This window comes from Sinocyclocheilus anshuiensis, unplaced genomic scaffold (genome assembly GCF_001515605.1).
Source record: "Sinocyclocheilus anshuiensis isolate Anshui unplaced genomic scaffold, SAMN03320099.WGS_v1.1 scaffold267, whole genome shotgun sequence".
Taxonomy (NCBI): Eukaryota; Metazoa; Chordata; class Actinopteri; order Cypriniformes; family Cyprinidae; genus Sinocyclocheilus; species Sinocyclocheilus anshuiensis.
Window position 1 is genome coordinate 315,059 of NW_015552637.1, and position 21,161 is coordinate 336,219.

A 21,161-nucleotide genomic window follows, 5' to 3' on the forward strand; every position below is an offset into this window, starting at 1 on the left:
ATTTGGGCCTCTGTATCGTGATACGTATCGTATCGTGACTTTGCTGGTGATACACAGCCCTAGAAGCCATATGATAGCTTTGTATGAGAAACAGTTGGAAAATTTAAATCGTTATACAACTAAAATATGCAATATAGAATAAAATGTTCACATCCACCCTTCTTATCCAAATATACTGAACAAAATTATAAACGCAACACTTTTGTTTTTGCCCCCATTTTTCGGCCGGTTGGATGTACTGCCAAATTCTCTGAAACGCCTTCAGAGACGGCTTATGGTAGAGAAATGAACATTCAATTCACGGGCAACAGCTCTGGTGGACATTCCTGCAGTCAGCATGCCAATTGCACGCTCCCTCAAAACTTGCGACATCTGTGGCATTGTGCTGTGTGATAAAACTGCACATTTTAGAGTGGCCTTTTATTGTGGCCAGCCTAAAGCACACCTGTGCAATAATCATGCTGTCTAATCAGCATCTTGATATGCCACACCTGTGAGGTGGATGGATTATCTCGGCAAAGGAGAAGTGCTCACTACCACAGATTTAGACAGATTTGTGAACAATACTTGAGAGAAATAGGTATTTTGTGTACATAGAAAAAGTCTTAGATCTTTGAGTCCCGCTCATGAAAAATGGGGGCAAAAACAAAAGTGTTGTGTTTATAATTTTGTTCAGTGTATATGAGAAAAAAAGCAATGTCTGATCCATGAACAAATTCTTTTGAGTTGGATCTTTTCAGTGAATTATTCTGAAAGATTCATTTGTGATTCTGATCTAATTGCATTCACTTTTAAGATATTTTAATAGTGCCTTGAAAGCTCCAGTTTCATTTCAATGAATACTGCATGGCACAGAGCAACTACAAGAGTCTTCAGAATTTCTCAAAAAAAAAGAATGATATTTACAATTACGATGACAATTTTAATTTTTTGGAGGTGAGCTATTCCTTTGAAACAGAACTTGTTACTCTATTTCATTGTTTTTGTTTCAGTGCTGTGTTGGCACTATAAGTCAGTAGTTTAACTGTAAAAACAAAGAATGAAACAGCAGGGCAAGGGTGAAAACTAATGACCATTATGGAAGGCCATTTATAAACGGGAACAAAAATACAGATCATTGGCTTGTCTGTACCACAGAAAGCTCTTTCCAGTGCGTGTCCGCCTCTGCTCACCAAAAGCACTTCTTGCTAACCATCCCACTGATCTGACAATTACCGGCTCTCATAAAAACATGACAAATGGTGAGTCAGAGGCTTGTTCAGGGGCCCACTTCCATAGCTGGCCATGACACCGCGGCACGCAGAGACCGCTGTGCTTTAAGACTCCTTTCAGGGCCCGAAACAGAATGGTAGGCTGTTTGTGGCTGCAGAAAAGTGACACACAGCATCTCTAATGACTATCACCAGTTCTAGGAAAGTTCAGAGGACGCCTCTGACCAATCAGAGGTCGGAGACTCGTTTTGATGACATCACATCTTATTATTAGGGAAATTGAGACATCATCTGCGTAAATTACAAAGCTAAAGGCTTTCTGTGGCCAGAAAAGCAGTGAAGGAAGAGCTCAACGTCTTAGGAAAAGGATAGTCTCTTCAACCGCTTTCGCTAATGGAACCTGTTATGAAACGTTATGAATCTTACATTATGAATCTTACACTTTTGGAAAAACAGGAACATGACAGAAGATGCAATCAATTTGCAAAGTCCCTATAAAGAGGAGGGTGTGCCATGCTTTTAAAGACACGCTGAGAAACAAGCTAATAAAAATGTAACAGGAAAAGACAGCTGGAACTTACCGCCTCACACTCTCTCAGCTTCTTCTGAGCACTATCAAAGTCAAAGTTCACATATAGACACTCCACAAACTCTGTGATGGGATCTTTGTAGGTGTACGACTCCTAAAAAGAATATAACAAAAGAAAAAAACAATGCAATTTAAGGGAAAGCTCACACACAAATTAAATATCCTTTGCACCTATACTGTTGGTTCTTAAATTGGGGTTCCTGTTTCTCATTGTAAATTTACTTGACATGCATGTAAGTGTTATTAACAAATACAATTTCACATTACACGCAGAACTGATATCAGCTGTTCAAGCACAAAATTACTGCTGCTTTCATCTTGTGGTTACAAACGTGGCTGTCTCCAAACTGTTGCAACTACTTTCTTAATTGGCACAAGCTGACAGTTAATTTGCCTACAGTATGTAAACATATATGGCTGATTTAATGAGAATTATTTTTAACAGTAAAACTTCCTTAAAACCCCTTAACTGTCACTCACATTTTTGAACATAGACGTGAAAGTGCACCATCCAAACTTAAATTTTTATAATTCATGAATGAAAACATTTTGTAACATGATTTTGATGTACCATTTTCATGATAATGCAATGTCTGATTTTAAAATGGTTTTCAAAGGATGAATTTTGAGATTTTAAGTTTTCAATTGATATATAATTTCTGATGATTTCTAAAGTGTGACAGAAAAAAAGGCAACGAAGAAGACTTTTTGTGACAGGTCAGAACTCCTGTTATGATGTAGATTTTATAGGTGCACTCTTGTCAAATTAATCTATTACTTTTCCTACATAATTTTTAACAAAAAACTGTGGTAAAATATCTATTTAGGAGTCTTAGACCTTTCCAACGATATAAAGTTTGTCATGATTAGATTAGGAATATAGTGAAGTAAACAGAGGGGACGGGTGACAGTTAAGAGGTTAAGAAGACTTGGAAAACAGTGTTCAAGTCATATGGACAACTTTTATGGCATATTTTCTGTACTTGACAGCAGCCTGGCTTTTCATCCACATATTTTCATGTAGATTTTGCGATTTCACATCAAAATGCTGGATGGAAACAGAAAGATGTGAATGAAAAATAAATACAGAAAGAAAGAATTCCTAGATGTGCATCAAAAAAAGTAATATGACTTTCTAAACTTAGGTCTCTGAATAATTTTGGTCAGAAAAGAACGTATTACATTTAATAAAAGAGTCTTAGTGGCTTCCTCAGTGGATGCCACTTTATTTACCATTTTATTTCTACTTTGCACCAATTTAATTAAAATGTCAAAAACTGTCAAATAAATTAAATTTGCTGCTTTGACTGAAACACAGCTAGTCTTAACTCACATGTTGAAAAGAACAGCCTTTACATTCTACAAAATATCTTCTTTTGTGTAATATAGTAGAAAGAAACCCTTGGTTTCAATTTCAAACAATATAAAAGTGAGCAGATCAGAAAACTTAAATTTTTGGCTCAAATATCCTTTTAACAACCTGGCTGTATATAATAATAAGCAAAAACCTCTGCCTAATGCGCCATGTCTGTAAACAGCCAAAAGCTGAAAGATTTAGTACGGTCCCTTTAGCAGAGGACCTGATGGGATGAGTCTGATTTGGATACGTGATAGTCTCTGGGTCTTCCCTGGATCTAAATACCACAGATGCTTAAGTAACCATGAGAGAGGAAACTTGTGCAGGGATTATGGTGAGCACCTCAGGACACATGTTTAAGTGATTACGCAAAGGCTGTGGGGACACGCTTATTTGGATTTCAGTGTCATTGATCTCTGAAGAAGCTACTGTTGTTGGACACGGAGACATCGGAACACTACAATCAGACTGTCCAGCACCATTCATCAAATCTAATGGGTTCAAGACTCACACGGCCTGAGGAGGCACATAGATAAACAGAGCTTTTATTTTCAGGCCAATATACACCGCTTCTTCATTCATTCATTTCCACAGACGCAGTGAGGTAAGATTACCGGCAATGTGCTAGATGCATTAAATACAAATAAAAATATACTATTTTTTTTAACAAAAGAGAAAAACTGTTGTTTGGTCTGGTGTGGGTAACCTCCCATTGAAAACATCTTTCAGTAGATGCAAGACCAGTGTGGATGACTGCGGGAAGACCAACAGAAAACTAAACGGTTATGAAATAGAACACCACCTGACCAATAGTATTGCTCCTACTGAAATAAAAGGATAAAGGCTTAAAGCAGGGATCCTCAAATCTGGCCCACGAGATCCACTTTCCTGCAGAGTTTAGCTCTAACCCTAATCAAACACACCTGAGCATGGCTAATCAATGTCTTTAGGATCGTTAGAAAATCACAGGTAGGTGAGTTTGATCAGGGTTGCCAATCTGCTGCAGAGTTTAGCTCCTCCAGGGCAAGATTTGAGGAACCCTGGCTTAAAGGGATAGTTCACCCAAAAATGAAAATGCTCTCATTAATTACTCACCCTCATGTCGTTCCGAACCCGCAAGACCTCCGTTCATCTTCGGAACACATATAAAGATATTTTTGATGGAATCTGAGAGCTCTCTGACCCTCCATAGACAACAATGATATTACCACGATCAACGCACCGAAATGTAGCAAGAACATCGGTAAAATAGTCTATGTGACATCAGGGGTTCAACCGTAATTTTACAAAGCTATGAGAACACTTTTTTGTGCGCAAAGAAAACAATAACAGTTTATTCAGCAATTCTTCTCCCCAAGTTACCGTCTTCCGCCATTTTGGAGAGTACCCCAGAATGTAATCAAGCTTCGTAAAATTACAGTTGAACCCCTGATGTCACAGACTATTTTACCGATGTCCTTGCTACGTTTCTGTGCATTGATCGTAGTAATATCCTTCCTGTCTATGGAGGGTCAGAGAGCTCTCAGATTCCATCAAGAATATCTTAATTTGTGTTCCGAAGATGAACGAAGGTCTTACGGGTTTGGAACGACATGAGGGTGAGTAATTAATGACAGAATTTTCATTTTTGGATGGACTATCCCTTTAAAATTTTAAGAAATTATACACAGTGTAGAATGAATAGAAAAATAAACAACTTTTTAAACTGTTTTTCAGCTTGGCATTCATGTATAAGAACTTTCCATTTACTGTGTTTGTAAAATTAAAAAATACTAATAAAATGTAAAATACTAATTAAAAAAAATAATAAATAGAAATAATATTTCATGTAATATAAATAATTAGGGCTGGGTTTTGACACAAATTTCACAATTCGATTTGATTATCCTTCACAAGCTTGCGATTTGATTCGATTCCGATTCGATTCAATATCGATCATTTTGGATATATCAGGTACAGGACATGGCAAATTTTCTCAAGGGGAAAAAAAAAAAACTAATCCTGTAAAATATACCTGAGAGTCAATAATATGGAAGGTTGAAATTTGCCGATTTGTATACAAACACTTAAAATATACTCAAAGTTTTTGCAATATTAAAGTTATTATACTAACTTTAACTTTTAACATTTACATAATTATATTTCTGTTAATTATATTGTTTAATTAACTGAAAACAATTAAAAAAAAGACTAATATATATATATATATATATAAAAAATCAAATGTAATAATATATTTTAAAAAATGTAAATTAATCATTAACTCAAACATATGAATTGTTTTTAATTAACTAGTATAAATATTTTAACTCACATACGTGTGTATGTGTATGTGTATGTATGTGTGTGTGTATACTTGATACCTGCTGAATGACTTTCACCAGATCCTTTAGCACCTGCCTACGCTTGCGGACGTCCTTGTTAGTGATGACGGCTGTGGTCAAGTAGCGCAGTATATGTGGGCACATGGTCTGAATAGCATTGAGGTACCTGTAAACAGAAAAACATACAACAACAACAATGGTCACATGCCTGAAGGACAGCTACAATCTCTACATGAAAACATGGTCACATGATGCAATTTGTCGAGGTCAGACACTGTTTTCACAGCAATTTCCAGCAAGTTCTCATATAGTGAACTTGCAGATTCTCAATAAACAGAAGAACAAGAGTCAGAGCGTGTTGAAAGCTCCTCTGTTCATTGGTCCCACTGTGGAGGGAAGGGAAAAGGAAAAGCCCCTTTCTAGACACGGATCAACAGCTACAGGACTGCAGAGCAGTGAAACACTATCCACCAGGGACTTGTTTTTCAGCCACAGGTCAACTAGCTGTGAGCTTCTCCAAGAATGAAAGCTACATAGCACTACTATTACAACCCAAGACAAAGTTCCCTCTCTACAGACATGCAAAAGCTTTCTTATATGGACAAAAAAAAAAAAAAAAACATACAACAGATGCCTTGTCATAGGGCTGAGAGCTCCTGTTAAAGTGCACTTAACATTTCGAGTCAATTTGGAGGACGGCCTCCACGCCTGTGGTATCTGTACGAACATCTTTGACCCCCCTCTTCATCCCCCATACGAGGACCAAATTAAATTTCAAGGAGGAAGTGGCACTGAACTGCCTTGGCCAGGCTCTTAGCTCCCTTACGGATCAGCGCAGAGAAACACATGTCATTTAGAGGAAAAGGAGGAGGGCTGCCTGATGGTTTAATTAGCCGAAACAATTAAAGGGACAAGGGGGCCTGTGGCACTTGTGATGTCGAAGCTAAAAACGGCAGCAGGCTTTGGCGGCGTGTGATCCCAGTTGGCGCAGCCTTCGGTCTCTCCTCCCTTTGTAGTTGTCTGACTTCATGGCAAACCACAACACTTCATGCTGTGTTCCTGATTACTCGCTCTCCCAGGGAGGCTCCGATGGCCAGACCGCTCACATGAGTCACGATGCCATATCTGGGCTTTGAACAGAAAAAAAAAAAAAGGCATTATCTAACCGAGCCCGACAGCTACGACCAAAGCCATGATACGGCTTAATCGGTTGCTAAATGACTTCGCGAGGAAGAGGGCAAACAGGAAGTAGTAGTTTAATTTGAGTGCGTCAAATTCCCCTTGCGGAGCTGAGGATTTGGGATAAGGCTGCAACTAAAAAATTACTTCAATAATGGATTAAGGTGTTGATTGTGCAGTTGACCCAAGTTTGAGTCCGGCCTGCGTCATGTCTTGCTCCCATTTCACCTCTCTCCCTCTCAGCGTACTTTTCTGTTGGAGCAGTTTAAATAAGGAACGTCAGAAAGTAAGTGTCAACTAGGGTAGGAGAAAAAGTTCCAAAAAGGTAGGAACGAAGCAAAAGAAGGAACGGTGGTGCAGTTCCAGTTTCATGATGCATCTGGAGGGAGGAGGGGAATTAGAGGTAAATCAAGTGAAACTCTGAATCCACTCTGCGCTGGCCGGGATAGTGTTTCGGCGGCATTAGCTTTCCTGTTTGCACCTACATCATAGGTCATCTTTTGACAATATTCTCTCTCGAACTGCCCTTGGACTTGGTTGGAGCGTATTATATGATAGCCTATCTTTGGTATCATTTTCCTGCACTTTAAAAAAAGTTTGGTTTCTGTTTTTGTTTTGGCCGTCTGGTCGACGGCACGACTACATCGTGAACAATCTTCAGGTTGAGAGCACTGGATCATACCCTGTCCTGAACGACGGCCAAACAACTATGAAACGAACCTGAACGCCACAGGCTGATGTCAGCCTAATTGTCAACAAAACTTCAAGAATAACAAAAAGGAGAAGAACAGAAAACAAAAGGTCTTTTCACAGGGTCAAAAACAGACCGTGATGCCGTTTTCCAACTAAAACAAGACAATCAATGCATTCACCCTCCAAGAACGCAATACTGTTGTGGTGCAGAAAACGCAGTGTATCTAATGCAGTAAATTACACTCAGATTCAGATTTATAGTAGGCCGTAAGGTGAAGCCGTTTTTCGTTTAATCCCGTTCCCATATATGGGGCACTAAATTCTTTTCATTCCAATAAAAAGATCTATTGGTTTTGAGCGAGAAAATAAAAGTTCTCCATGTATAATCCTGCAGTTTATTTTTTATAAGTGTTTAAAGTCGGCAATAGTCCCTTACTCGCGTAATCATATTTTGATCATGAGTGATTAGGCTTCGCGTCACGTGTGGGAAGCACGACCAATAAGGCGGCCGCTTTTTGGAACGACATGTAAACATGAGTCCAAGATGTCTGCGCCCTTGTTGTCAATATCGAGTAGCGAAGAAGAGGAAATTACGGCCAGACCTCCTTCAAAACTCCGTAAAAAGGATTATAAACAATGCTATATGCATCTCACGTCCATAAAGAAAGAAGAAACAAAGGATTTTACACGCACACGATGGGATACATTCAGAAATAGCGTCAAACGGTGGCTTGGTTTGCAGGGTGAGAATCAGACAATAGCAGAAACATACAAACATTGTATAGAAATCGAGTTTGAAAATGTTCCCGAAGACGCTGGGTTTCATTCCACTTGCTACAGGCGTTTCATTGACAAAAAGCGCTTGGATGCGGCAGAAAAACGTGTCGCACAGCGTACTGAAGTTCAAGATGCTCACAAAGACCAGTCTGTATCATCGAGTAGTAGTACCTCAATAACTGAATGTCCAACAAAAAAACTTAGGTCCAGGACGGGCCTGCCAGTAGTTTGTGCAGGTCCTGTGCTTCCTGCCTTGTGCATCATTGGTAAGAAAGCAGACAAGTACATTACTGTGGCAGACAAACGCCAGAAGGACCATCTTTCACAGGCAGAAACATTGTCAGCAGGTGGGTAAACAAACACACGTTTGTACAGATATGCTGGACACCATGGCTAAATTTAAATTACAATTACGTAATTTAAATGTTTACAGATTTGCATTTTGCATACAGCTACAGCCAGAACACTCAATATTGCTTAACTGTTAACACAGTTTTTACATAATGGCTTTTATTTACAAATTTGTTTCATTATGTTTATATATTTATTTACAGGCCAGTTGCTGAAAGCTGCTGAGATGAAAGAAGACACTAGCATTCTTGTGCATATTCAAGACAAAGACTGTGTGTCTCTGGAGGTGCGATACCACAAGTCCTGTTACAGACAGTACACCAGGTTCTTGACAAAGTCTACTGCAACAGTTACTGGGACCTCAGAAGAACAGTGAGTTATTATATTGCATTATCAAATGATAATTAAAAATTGTGGTACATTTCAAAAGTAAAGCATTGACCATCTACATAGTCTGTATATTTGTCTGTAAACAGAGTTTTGACTGCACAAATCTTGGCACAGCAATTCAATATGATCAAATGTGTAGTGGAAGGTAGAATAAACTAGTAATGTTTTATTACCAATTATTATATTTTATATTTTAAATAGAAGCCATTGTGAAATAGTTATAGCACATAAAGTAATATATCTTTTCTGTTTTTTTCTGTGTTTTCTTTTCAGAAATGAGCCAACCTTCGATGCCAGCTACAAGATCTTCTGTGAGAGGATCATCCGCCATAGAATAATTGTAAACCAAGAGGTGCTGACAATGATGCAGCTAAGAAGAATCTTTTTAAATCTTGTGAAAAAACAAGAAGATCTTGATGCTTCAAACTACAGGTAATTTAAATACCACAAGTTTCTTTTAAATACGCAGCTTTGGAAAGAATGTTTATGCAACATTTTAATTTTTTCTTACAAAAATGGAATTTATAATAATGATTTTCAGACCGATGAGCTTTGTAAAAATCGACGCGTTTCAGAAAGGCGGGGCATAGAGGAGAAACAATAATGTACAGTATGTGGAAAATAATGTGTTTTTTGAACTTTAAACCCCATAAACACATTTCATTACACCAAATACACAAAATAATGTTCTTTTTAGCAACATCATATGACCCCTTAAAAGCTGATACACAGTGTATTTTAACTCAGTTGTTTTCAGTGTAAATATATCTTTATTTATACCGTTGTGATCATCTTTCGTTTTATCTTGTTTAAGGCAGGATAAATTGAAGAGGAGGTTGATCCGTGATTTCCCCCAGCTGGTGTTTCACTCGCCCAACAAGCGCAACATCAGTGAGCTGGTTTTTGTTGAGACACTGTCTGCAGACAAGCTGATAGACAGGCTACCTCATCCATCAGGTACAGAAACAACAGAGTCAACTGAGGTAACTAGCCAAAGTGATGGTGAAAACATAACAAATACAACATCTGTTCCGCAAAGACAAACCTCAGTGGCCTCTATCAATACTACAGAGGACACAAGGACACTTTATAGTGCAGCATTGATATTAAAGATGCTTCTATGTGACTCTCCCGGTATGACATGTCCATGGCCACCCACGTCTGATCATTTAAATGTGAGTGAAGCAAAATCTGTTGTGCCACTCGAACTGTATAATCTGATTTCCTGGATTATTGGTACAACTGAGGAACCAACACTGGCCCATTATGTTGATATTCCAGATGATTTGAACCTAAAAGTGATATCTATTTGTCAAGACATTGTGTATCTCGCATCTAAGGGCCGAAGGCAGACACCTAAATCATTGTGTCTTGGTCTAACTGTTCGCCATTTAACAGGTTCATCACAAATTGTCACTTCTAAATAGACTAGGACATTGTGCATCATGGGACACAGTTGTCAGTCTAGACAGTAGCCTTGCCCAACTTCAACTATTAGAGGGCAGAGACAAAATACCAAAGGGATTCTCAAAGAAGGTTCCTACAATACTTGTGTGGGACAATATTGACTTTGGGGAGGAGACATTATCAGGTCGTGGAACTACTCACCACACAAATGGGATTATGCTGCAAAGTTCTGTAGTTGAACCTGTGTCAACAACAAACAGACAACCACTACAGAAGGGAGTTTCCTCATTCAAAGCACCCCCTTGCATCCCTATCGAACAGTACCATCAGTCTAAAAGACAAGGACCACAGAACTTGTTTCATCATGAAAGTATTCCATTACAGGTAGACACATACAAATTGAACACCATGTCTGCTGCACAAACGTTTTTTTCAAGATTTTTCAAGATTCCAAGACAAAGGGTGGTTGGACAGGGATAACACAGAATCGAGCTAATAAAGTTATAAGCAAAACCAGCAGCATAAGATTTTCATTTTCGTAAATTCACAATTATACACATTTATGGATCATGACAAAAAACTGCAGGATATTTTGCAGAGAACTTTTAACAAAGTCCAATATGGTGTTGTCTATGCAAAAATGCATTTAAAAAGTAGTGCCCAGGCGTGGGAACGAAAATCACTTTCTAGACACTTTTTCCTAGTTCACCTTATGGCCTATAGAGTCTGATTGTTCTTCGTGGCCACAGCTCTGCAAATAAAAGCAGAAGGCAGAAGAGGTGAGAGAACAACACAAAAACAGAGCGAAACGAAGGCTGCCAGCATCGAAAGACCTCTGATCTGACGAGCCCAACCGCAAATTACAAGTACCTTTTTGGAGCGCTTTTAATGAAGCATAACAAATGTTTTTGTATAATGAGCACCTATGTCCAAAGGGCTGCTGTTAAGCCAGCCGATTGTCTCAAAGGCAGGTCAAACATTCACACTAGGTTCACAACCACAGGTCATTGGCCCTTAAAACAGCACAGTGGTCATGAACAGAAGGAAAAAGCCAAACCAAAATATGGTTTTCCAGCTAGCGACAGCATAATAAGCCACCTCGATCGGTCTTTTCACCCACTATGGTCAGGTACTAATGAGTAATTGTTGGTCTGGTCACCCTTAATCATCTGTGCTGGTGGAAACTGGTGGAAAACAACATCTTAGAGGCAGATTCCATTTTGTCTTTGAATAGTGTATAGGCATTAGGATACACAATAGAGCATCGGGAAAAGTGTGGCCTTAAAATAGATGGAATGTAGCAACCCTCTACATTGCGAGTAAATCACTCTTACTCTGGGCGACTAAATGTCTAATATTAGCCAATGGCTAATAAATTCTCAGATGAATTATTTGATAGATCAAGTTTCCTACCTTACGCACCTGGTGTAAACCCACTTAAAAAAAAAAATATTTAAAAAAAGCTAGCAGACCCTTGAAGGTTCTTTGCACTCAATGCATCAGTTATATTATTTTTTAACAAGTTGTTTTATTTTCTTTTTCTAATATTTTCTTATAAATTTATAGAAGTTATTATATTTTTTTCCTTATATATAATGTCCTTATCATTGTATTAAAAACAACATTTCACTTTCTTTTTCTTTCTCTTATTTTCGTATTTATATTTTAATATTAATTTATTTATAACTTTAAATTACATATACTTATTATTAATAGATTATATAAACATGACAAAAAATGAATATAATCACTATTATTTTATATTTAAAACAATTTTTACACACACATTGAAATGTTAATAAAAATAAAAAAATATTTAAAAAAACATTAAAAAAATAAAACCAATTGTTTAAGGTGCTACAAGTGAATTTAGGGTTATAATGCAGTGTGATTAATGGATATTCATTTTTGATACTAATTATTTTGATGAATTAATTATTAAGTAACTAATAACTAATTGACTAACTATTATTTGCAAAGGTAATCTAAATGTAAAAATTGGTGAAATGAGGAAAAAAACAAAAAAAAAAAGTTATCCAATGTTCTGTGCAACTATACGTGCAAAAACCCCACAAGTCCTTCTGCCATGTTGTTTGATAACATTTTCATGTTTCTATGACCATCAAATTGAAATTTGGATTTGTAACTACAAACTATATTCTATATTCAACTATATTGGCATTTCATAAGGAAACCTCTTCTTCCTCATGGAACAGTTAGACCTGAATACGAATGAAGGTAAGAGGTGATTCATTAACTTATCTTTTCCCGTTTGTAAATATTTGTTTTGAAAATGACTGAATAAAGATCGACAGACTTGTCCAGACTCGACACCATCGCTTAAAGAAGCTTAAAACACTGAAACCGTGAGTTAAGCAGCCCATTTGCCATTGTCAGCATTTGTCCAGAGCTGCCAGGCTAGTTTTCGCACAGACCGCTGGGGTCGTGGGTCTGTGAGCGGCTGGCTGGTGAGCCCAGCATCAGCAATTTTGTTTGCGGACTGCGGTGGGCTTTCCAACCTGGACCAGTGCTCTCTTCCTACCTCATCCGTTTTTAACCAAAGTCAACCAAGTCAAACCAAAGCAAAATCAAATCCCAGATGGAAAACGAGCAGCTGCAGAAGGTGCTTACTGTGGCTGGTAGAGGAAAAGCTCGATGATGTTGTCTCTCCCTTTGGGGTGGTTGAAGAACACGAAGAGAGACCAGTGGATCAGCCAAGTCCTTTGCTGGAGAGACTGGAGAGGAGAACTTACAGACTGAAGAGAAAAAACAAAAATATAATATTAAATATAATATTAAAAGAATAGTTTAACCCCAAATTAAGATTGTCATCATTTATTAAGCCTCATGTTGTTCCAAACCTATATGAGTTACTTTTTATGGAAAACAAGGAGATTTTAAACTGACTGTGCTTCATGAAATTACAAATAATTGGGAACTGAGATTTCGAGTTTCTAAACGCGCCATTAAAGTACCATAAAACAGTCCAAATGGCTCATGTGCTGTTTTGAATTTGTATGATAGCTTTAGGCAAAAAATAAAATAATAAAATTAAATAAAATTAAATTAAAGTCTCTTATGCTCACCAAGGCTGCTTTTATTTTTTTTAAATGTAGTAAAAATAGTAATATTGTGAACTATTGTTGCAATTTAAAATAACTTGTTTTCTATTTTAATATAGTGAAATGTAATTTATTCCTTAAATGGCAAAGCAGTCATTAATCCAGTAGTGCTGCTTCATATTTTTGTTTAAACTGTGATACATTTTTTTCTCAGGATTCTTTAATGAATGGACAGTTTAAAAGAACAGCATTTATTAGCAATAGAAATCTTTTGTAACATTATAAATGCCACTACTGTAACTTTTAATAGTATCCTGGTGGAATAAAAGTATTAATTTCCACGAACATAAAATCATATGGAATATCATAATAGCAAGTAAATAATAATAAAATATTGTATTGCGGGTGAACTATCCCTTTAAAACGTTACTTCTCTTGATCGTGACTTGATCATAAGATGAACTTCTGACTCCAAAAAAACCAACACTTGGCTTCCGCTGCCTTCCAGACTCGGTACAAATCAAAGTTCAGAACAGAAATTTACAATGTCCAAAGACTTTAATTTTATACTTCTCCCCAGGCCAAACCCTTCTTTCCCAGCTCAGTTCCTCCAATTAAAAATCAAGCTGCACCGACATAACACAGCAATTAAGGTTTTGCTTGACTTGTGACTTGCGGTGAGAAGGAATCGAGGAGATGGAGGAGAGGAGCAACAGCAACAGCGGCGGTGCTGTGCTGAAACGCAAGGCGGTCAATATTATGGCCCTATGTAAGGGAATCTGAGTGTGGTATTGAATTCTGAGTGGCGGGGCATTACATTGTTATCGATAGTCTCCCTCAGGCGGGTGAGGTCCTCCATGGCACCTTCCCAGTTCTGCATCAGGATCTCAGAGGCCAGCTTGCCCCACAAAGAGTTCAGCGCGTTTCTGTCTGTGGCGGGGACCTGCACAAACACAGACAAACAGAGAAAAACACATTGCCCCACTGTAAACAAAGGCAGACAATCAATCAACTTGCTCACTATAATACACTGATTACCTTCTGAATACTGTATTTCTGACATCTACCATTTCCCACAGCTAAAAGTTAAGCTTTCTTGGCAACTCTGCTCGCTGGAGTAACTTCTTTATTTATTTACAGCAGATAAACAAATTAAATTATGTCATCTTCGGGAATTGGTCTCGCAAGGGAAAAAGAAATGGATCCTGAAAGACTATTTAGCTTTTTATGAAACTTCATTTGCTGTATTTTTGAGATCGTTATTGCTGTGTCTTTCTGCATTTCACTGTAGTAGGCACATCTAAATCACCTCAATAAATAAATTAATCAATTAATTAATTTTCTATTTTGTAATGTCAAGAATGAACTAAAACTACCATACATTTTACTCTGATGATTTATAATGATTAATGTCAAATTTCTAGTCAAAGAATCTGTATGTTTTATAACACAAACACAAATATTAATTTAAAAAAATATATGTTTTTAAGGTTGTTAGGTCAAAGAGGTCCTCAGACAAGAGCTAAAGGTTAAAGGCCAACATGTCAGTGATATTGCTGGGAAATAATTACGCAAGTTAAACAAGTGCTCTTTAACTAGCCTGGGGTCAAGTGCTATCTCGAGGGTAAGAAGGGTCACATCAAGAGGCTTCAAATCACTGAAACATGAACAGGAACATGTCTTTTCGAAATACAGAAGCAGACATGAATTCAAGTCTAACAATATGTGTTATATATACAGAGTCATTCTTTCGGATATCTGGAATGGAGCACCAACATGCAAAAATGGGGAAGAAAAGCTCTCCAAAGTTAACGTGAACTTGCGGTGACCTTAGTGCATTGCCTTTGGTGAGGGTCTTTAATGATGTGTGCTGCTGCTATCGCTGCTGCCTCTGTTACTGGCCCTAACACATGTCTGCAAGCTTTGATCAGCCCCGAGATGTGGACAGGACCGGAGTGGCGGGACGCTAATCAAAATGTCTGCTCGTGGAGGAGTGAGAGAATAAGGTCCAGACATTAGGTAAAGAAACTCAACCAATCAAATCAAAGAACAAACTAAACAAAAACTGGGTGAGGATGGATTGTTCTGTGTTTATGAACTAAATGAGAACCATTTGAGAAGGACAAATAATTAAAAGCATTTAATTGTTCACGAGGCTACATAGGGCTACATAGTTTCTACGGTCCTATGTCACTTCTACCTTGACTAAAACCCTTTGACAGCAGAAGCCAATAACATAAGTCTTGTTAAGCAGAAACAGGCCCTTGAAAATAATGTTTAGATAACTTGATTAACTAGTAATTGTGATAATCTCCTGAACATTTAGCGCAAAAGAAAAACATCCTGCGGAATCGAGTTATGAAACCCTTGAAAGATACTTGCTCAGCTTCTTGTATGGAAATATGAACAAGATTTGGTTCATCTCTGCAGAGACAATCAGCTTCAAAGGAACGTAAGCTGTTTTAAATTATGACTAAAAAAGACAAAAACAAACAAAGTGAGGAGGTGATGTGTTGCAGATTAGCGAGCTGCTGAAGTATCTAAGCGTGTTTATGAATAAAAGGGGGATGAGCTGTAGCCAGAGGCTTATGGGAAGTGGAGTGATTATGAACTACGACAGAGGTAGCGGCACAAAGACAACCAGGAAGTCAGCCATGCATACACTGAAATCTGACTGAACGAACATAGCGCTCCTCGCGTACATTAATCATTAAATATGGACAAGGAGAAACATTGGATATTATGTGACAAATCTCTCAAGTCCCACAAGGAAAACCATAAATAGGATGCTATCTGCAAAGCATCATGGAAATCTGAACAATACAAGAGTATACAATAACAAAAACTATATAAAACACAATATGTTTGTATTTGCAGTGCAGCAAAAAGCTAGCACATTACAACAATACTAATTATTAAGCACTATTATTGTCATCATTATTACTATTAAATAAATTAATAAATAACGTTAAAAATATGGTATTCAATAAAGTATCAAAATACATACGATACAATTTGTATTTGTAATGCAGTATATGTTAGTTTATATTTAGTATATAATAATTATAGCATATAATAGTATAATTAGTATAAAATAGTATATAATAATAGCACTAGTTATTATATAATAATAAAAAAATACCAACATAAATAAATAAATGGCTCAGTGGTTAAATATACCCTTTTGTGATATTTGCATAGTGACACACAGTAGTATGGAACCGTTTAAAAAAAAAAAGCTGCATACAGTACAGACGCAACCACAGCTCCACTTGCAACACTGGAGCACTTTGATCAAAATTCCCAAGTTGGATGCGTCTAAATAACAGTCAAAGGCCAAAAACTCTCAGAGATCAGCTCGGAGGGACAACCGGGGAAAAAGCTATCCTCTCTGCCAATATAAAGGTCAACATTTCATTTCTAAAAGGGTTTGTTTTTTCCCTTTTTTTTCCTGGAAGTCCCTGCCTGCTACATTTGGCGACGCTCCATGTCATTATGGCAGTTTTCTGCACACTGACTGGCTTTCAGCAGCGGCCATGCAAGAATAGTTTCAATACCTGGGTTTTTCCACAAGTTACCTTGAGTTTCCACTGCCTCCTGAAATGGGCACATTTTCACTGACTGACCAGCAACAATAAATTTACTGTGCTGGGGATCCGACGGGACACTCAATCTTTATTCTCAACATCCAATCCCTGCATTAACAGATGATATGAATAAGTTGCTCTTTTCGCACCGGGCCCTCACTGTAACAGGACCTCGGGTCTGGATTTTGCAAGCCTGGCTTCCTTCGTTAAATGGCTGTGTTTCCCACGCTAGAGGAGTTCTAGAGTCTGACATCTCCCATGCTAGGAGCCGTCTTGAGCGGGGTGGACAAAAAGTAAAAAGAAAAGAAGAATGGGGCAGGTATTTGGTGAGAAAACTCAACTAAATCCACTTTATCATCATGGCTATTCCAAACGCCTTTCCAATGTTGAAAATTGAAGGTATCGAGTTACAATATCTGGAAATTTAAATGAGAAGATATCAGTTTGCTTCAAAACATAGACAGGGAGAGAATTTCTGGAAGCTATTTTGGTTTATTTAGATTAAGCAGGGACGGCGTAAACAAGGTTGGTTGCTGTGAACGCTCTAATCTACTCAAAATGCATGATGTGTTCGCAACGTCAATGATGTGGTTTTCCTATGATTAGAAGACTCCATTGTTTTTTTTATCATTTCCTGAAAAAAAGCCTTCAGCAAGGATGCATTAAATTGATCAAATTTGACAGTAAATACATTTATAATGTTACATTAATTAATACTGTTCTTTAGCATTTTCTATTCATCAAAAATTCCTGAAAAAATTACCACCACTTCCACTAAAATTTTAAAGCTGCAGTCCGTAACTTTTGGCGCTCTAGCGGTTAATAAACAGAACTGTGCGTGTCTTGTGGAAGAACATTGTAGCCGGAGCTACTTCTCTCTGTTTATGTCTATGACGAATCATGCAGGTACTGGGCTACTCCGCAGCGGAACCTACCCGAACCAGTCTAAAATAGTCAGAATATAAACACTTATTATAGGTGTACCGTAGTGATTCAGGACAAGCCAAAAACACGGTTTGGAAAATGGATTAGTGGTGTAGTCGCTTATTATATACATTTTGTAAAATTTGAACACAAAAAAAGTTACAGACTGCAGCTTTAAGTAGCTGTTTTCAACACTGATATAATTAAAGTTTCTTACACCAAATTAGCATATTAGGGGCCGTTTACACAACAACGTTTTCAGCCAAAAACGGGACTGAAAACGCATTATTTTTGAAAACGGGTTTCAAAGTGCAAGTTTTTGAAAATGCCACAGTTATCGTTTCCATGTAAACAACCAAAACAGGAATCTTTGAAAACGGTGATGTCATGCGCGCGCGTAGTACGGTTAGGTTTGTAGACATGCACAGTACGTGTCGATTTTAAAGGGAAGCGCGAACAAACATACACAACAATGGCAGAGTATATGGTTCTGTTGTTGCTGCTCAAGAGTTTGCTAATGCTTCTTCAGCAAAGTGTGGATTTACTTCACCAATATTACAACCAACAGCGGAGACGCATCATATACATCATAAAATTGTCACTTCCCTACAGCTACTGTTTACTAACAAGGTGACAGTGCCAACTACTGGCCTGGCATATGTAATACAGCGTTTTTGGCCGTTTTTGCAGATGTGTGTAAACGTGAATCGTTTTGAAAACATTGTCATGTATACGTGAAACTTTTTAAAAACGCAAGGGTAAAACATTTCCGTTTTTGGCTAGACCGTTGTCGTGTAAACGTAGCCTTAGAATGATTTCTGAAGGATCATGTGACACTGAAGACTGGAGGAATGGCTGATGAAAATTCAGCTTTGCATCACAGAAATATATTACATTAAAAAATATATTCAAATAGAACATCTATTTTAAATTGTAATAACTTCTCAATATTACTGTATTTTTGATCAAATAAATGCAGCCTTGGTGAGCAGAGATTTCTTTCAAAAAAAAATTCTATAACTTTTGAACTGTAGTGTGAAAATTGCCACAGTGTCTTTGAGAAAGTCAAGTGCCACACAATGAAAGTCAATGGGGTCTAGTCGTTTTAAGTCCCACTGACTTCCATTGTATAGACACTCTTCAAAATATTTTCTGTGTTCTGCAGAAAAAAGGAAGTCATATGTGTTTGGAACCACATGAGGGTGAGTAAATGAAGACAGAATACTCAAGTATCCCTTTAAGCATCTATACTAATGAATATGCAAAAAAGGGTGACAAAAACTGAAGGGTGTAATTCAAGGCTTGTCGGCAGTTCCTTCCCTCGGCTCCCACGAAAACCACAGGGACATAAACAAACAAACAAACAGCGTGATTGACGCTGCAAATCATTCGCAAATGGGAAACATGTTGCAAATCTAAACAACACAGACTTCCTCACACCTCTGAAATGCTAAAACCAAGATTATTCCAAATTAAATAAAGGGTTTCTTTTCGGTCACTTTTTGCCACAGCGACTCACTGTCGCTTGGCAAACGTCTAGCCTTTTTTTAAACAACAATGTAGGCCGAGTGAATCATACGTGAGAGCAGGTCTGCAGAAACAGGAGTGCATTCCATGTGAGAAGGCAGGCTATGTGGTTACGTGAGAAACACTCGTCGGCAAGGGAGTCCGATAACTTAGCCAGGCATGGAGCCTCTCACAACACTCTTGGCCCAGGGCAGCATTGACAATGGGCACCTCTCTTTAAGACACTGGACTACCTCCACACACTCTGGCCAGAGAGAAAAGAGCGGGTCAATTTGTTCATTCCCAGCCGTCATTTGCCCCCCTGCCCCACTAGCTAGACAGCACTGTGCTGGGTCCTGAGCGTCCGGCCGCTTTTCCCCATAAGTTCATCTTTCACTCATTTCTACAGGCAGTGGGAGAGAAGCCACAAACACCAGAGCCCCAGCAATGAGCCCTTTGTTTATAGAGGAAATAAGGAGTACGCACATGTAACATGGATACTGCCAGTACTCTCAGTGAACTGCAATTATCTTCCCCCACAAACCTACTTTGGTATTATCTGATTCCAAAAGTATTCCACTGGTGAAAATTATTTAATCCAAGTCCTCGGTGCCTGGATCTTTATCCAGACAACAACATTGAAAAAAAGGTAAAGGGGTCGTCATCCTGATACAGGGAACTTAAGAGGAAGATGAAGGTGTTTGTGAGCGAAGCTAGTTTTACACCGCAAGACAAAACAACCAACTCGTCTATGCTCAAATCAGAATTATTAATTTTTTTTTTGGTAAGGTTGTTCACTTAGCCTTTTAAATGTTGTCCATATCAGACAAGGAGATCGTCAGGCGACAACTAACCAGCATGTGGAAAAAAACTTTCCTGGGATGTTTAACACTGAAAAAATTTAATTTTTCATCCATGTTAAATGTCAACAATTCATCAGTCAACAATTAATGAAACAAAAATTAGGAAAAATGAATAAGAAAGTTTAAAATGCTCACATGCCATTCTTTCAAAATCCCCCAAAAAATAAATAAAGCATAAAATCTTCCTAATATACATACATAAATATATAATAAATACATACAAAAAAATAATAATAATATATGGATACATAATACATTCATGTATATTTATTAATTTAAATAAATTAAATTATTTTTGTTGTAGCTGTTAATAATAAAAAAATGCATGCAGGTATATTGTATTGTAAATATTTCTATATAACTTTTCTGCCATCTGATAATTGTAACATAACAAACCTCTGTGCCACTGGCCATTTTTGCTGGTTAATTAAAGTGCATTTATAACAAATGTCATGTGAGATTAATGAAAAAAAATTTAAAATGCAACCGGAATACCTGAAATCACACACACACACACACACACACACACAAAAATAAACTCAAAATTTAAATGTAAATGCTTCATCCATGTTAAATGTCAACAATTCAGTCAACAATTAATGAAACAAAAATAAAGAAAAATGGAAGAAAAAAAAAAACATTTAAAGTGCTCATTTGAAAAGCCTTTTTTTCCCTAAAATCTTCCTAATTTACATACAGAAATACATAATAAATGCATGCAAAATAAATAATAAATATGTATGGATATATTATAATATATCATGTACATATATTATTATAAATAAATAATAATTAATTAATCTGTTGTTAATAATAATAATAGTAAAAGCATGCAGGTATATTTGGCTGTGTATAACTTTTCTGTCATCTGATAATTTTAAAGGGGTCATATGATGCTATTTTAAAGATCATTATTTTGTGTATTTGGTGTAACAGAATAT

General features: G+C 37.3%; 1 protein-coding gene and 1 long non-coding RNA gene across 3 annotated transcripts in view; one reads left to right on the forward strand and one right to left on the reverse strand.

Moving 5' to 3' along the window:
- LOC107666832 (eukaryotic translation initiation factor 3 subunit E-A-like) overlaps positions 1-21,161 on the reverse strand; it is a 69,740-nt gene that overhangs the window by 34,465 nt on the left and 14,114 nt on the right. The window contains exons 6-9 of one of the 2 annotated variants that reach the window (XM_016458315.1): positions 14,158-14,283; positions 12,910-13,034; positions 5,521-5,647; positions 1,793-1,894 (exon numbers count right to left, since the gene is read on the reverse strand). In XM_016458315.1, coding sequence (XP_016313801.1) covers positions 1,793-1,894; positions 5,521-5,647; positions 12,910-13,034; positions 14,158-14,283 — 480 coding nt within the window. The remainder of the gene's footprint in view (positions 1-1,792; positions 1,895-5,520; positions 5,648-12,909; positions 13,035-14,157; positions 14,284-21,161) is intronic. The other variant, XM_016458316.1, reaches the window with a different exon arrangement.
- Positions 8,410-9,739, forward strand: LOC107666834 (uncharacterized). The gene is made up of 4 exons (XR_001631726.1): positions 8,410-8,477; positions 8,685-9,016; positions 9,152-9,303; positions 9,686-9,739. It is a non-coding gene; the product is annotated as an uncharacterized LOC107666834 (long non-coding RNA).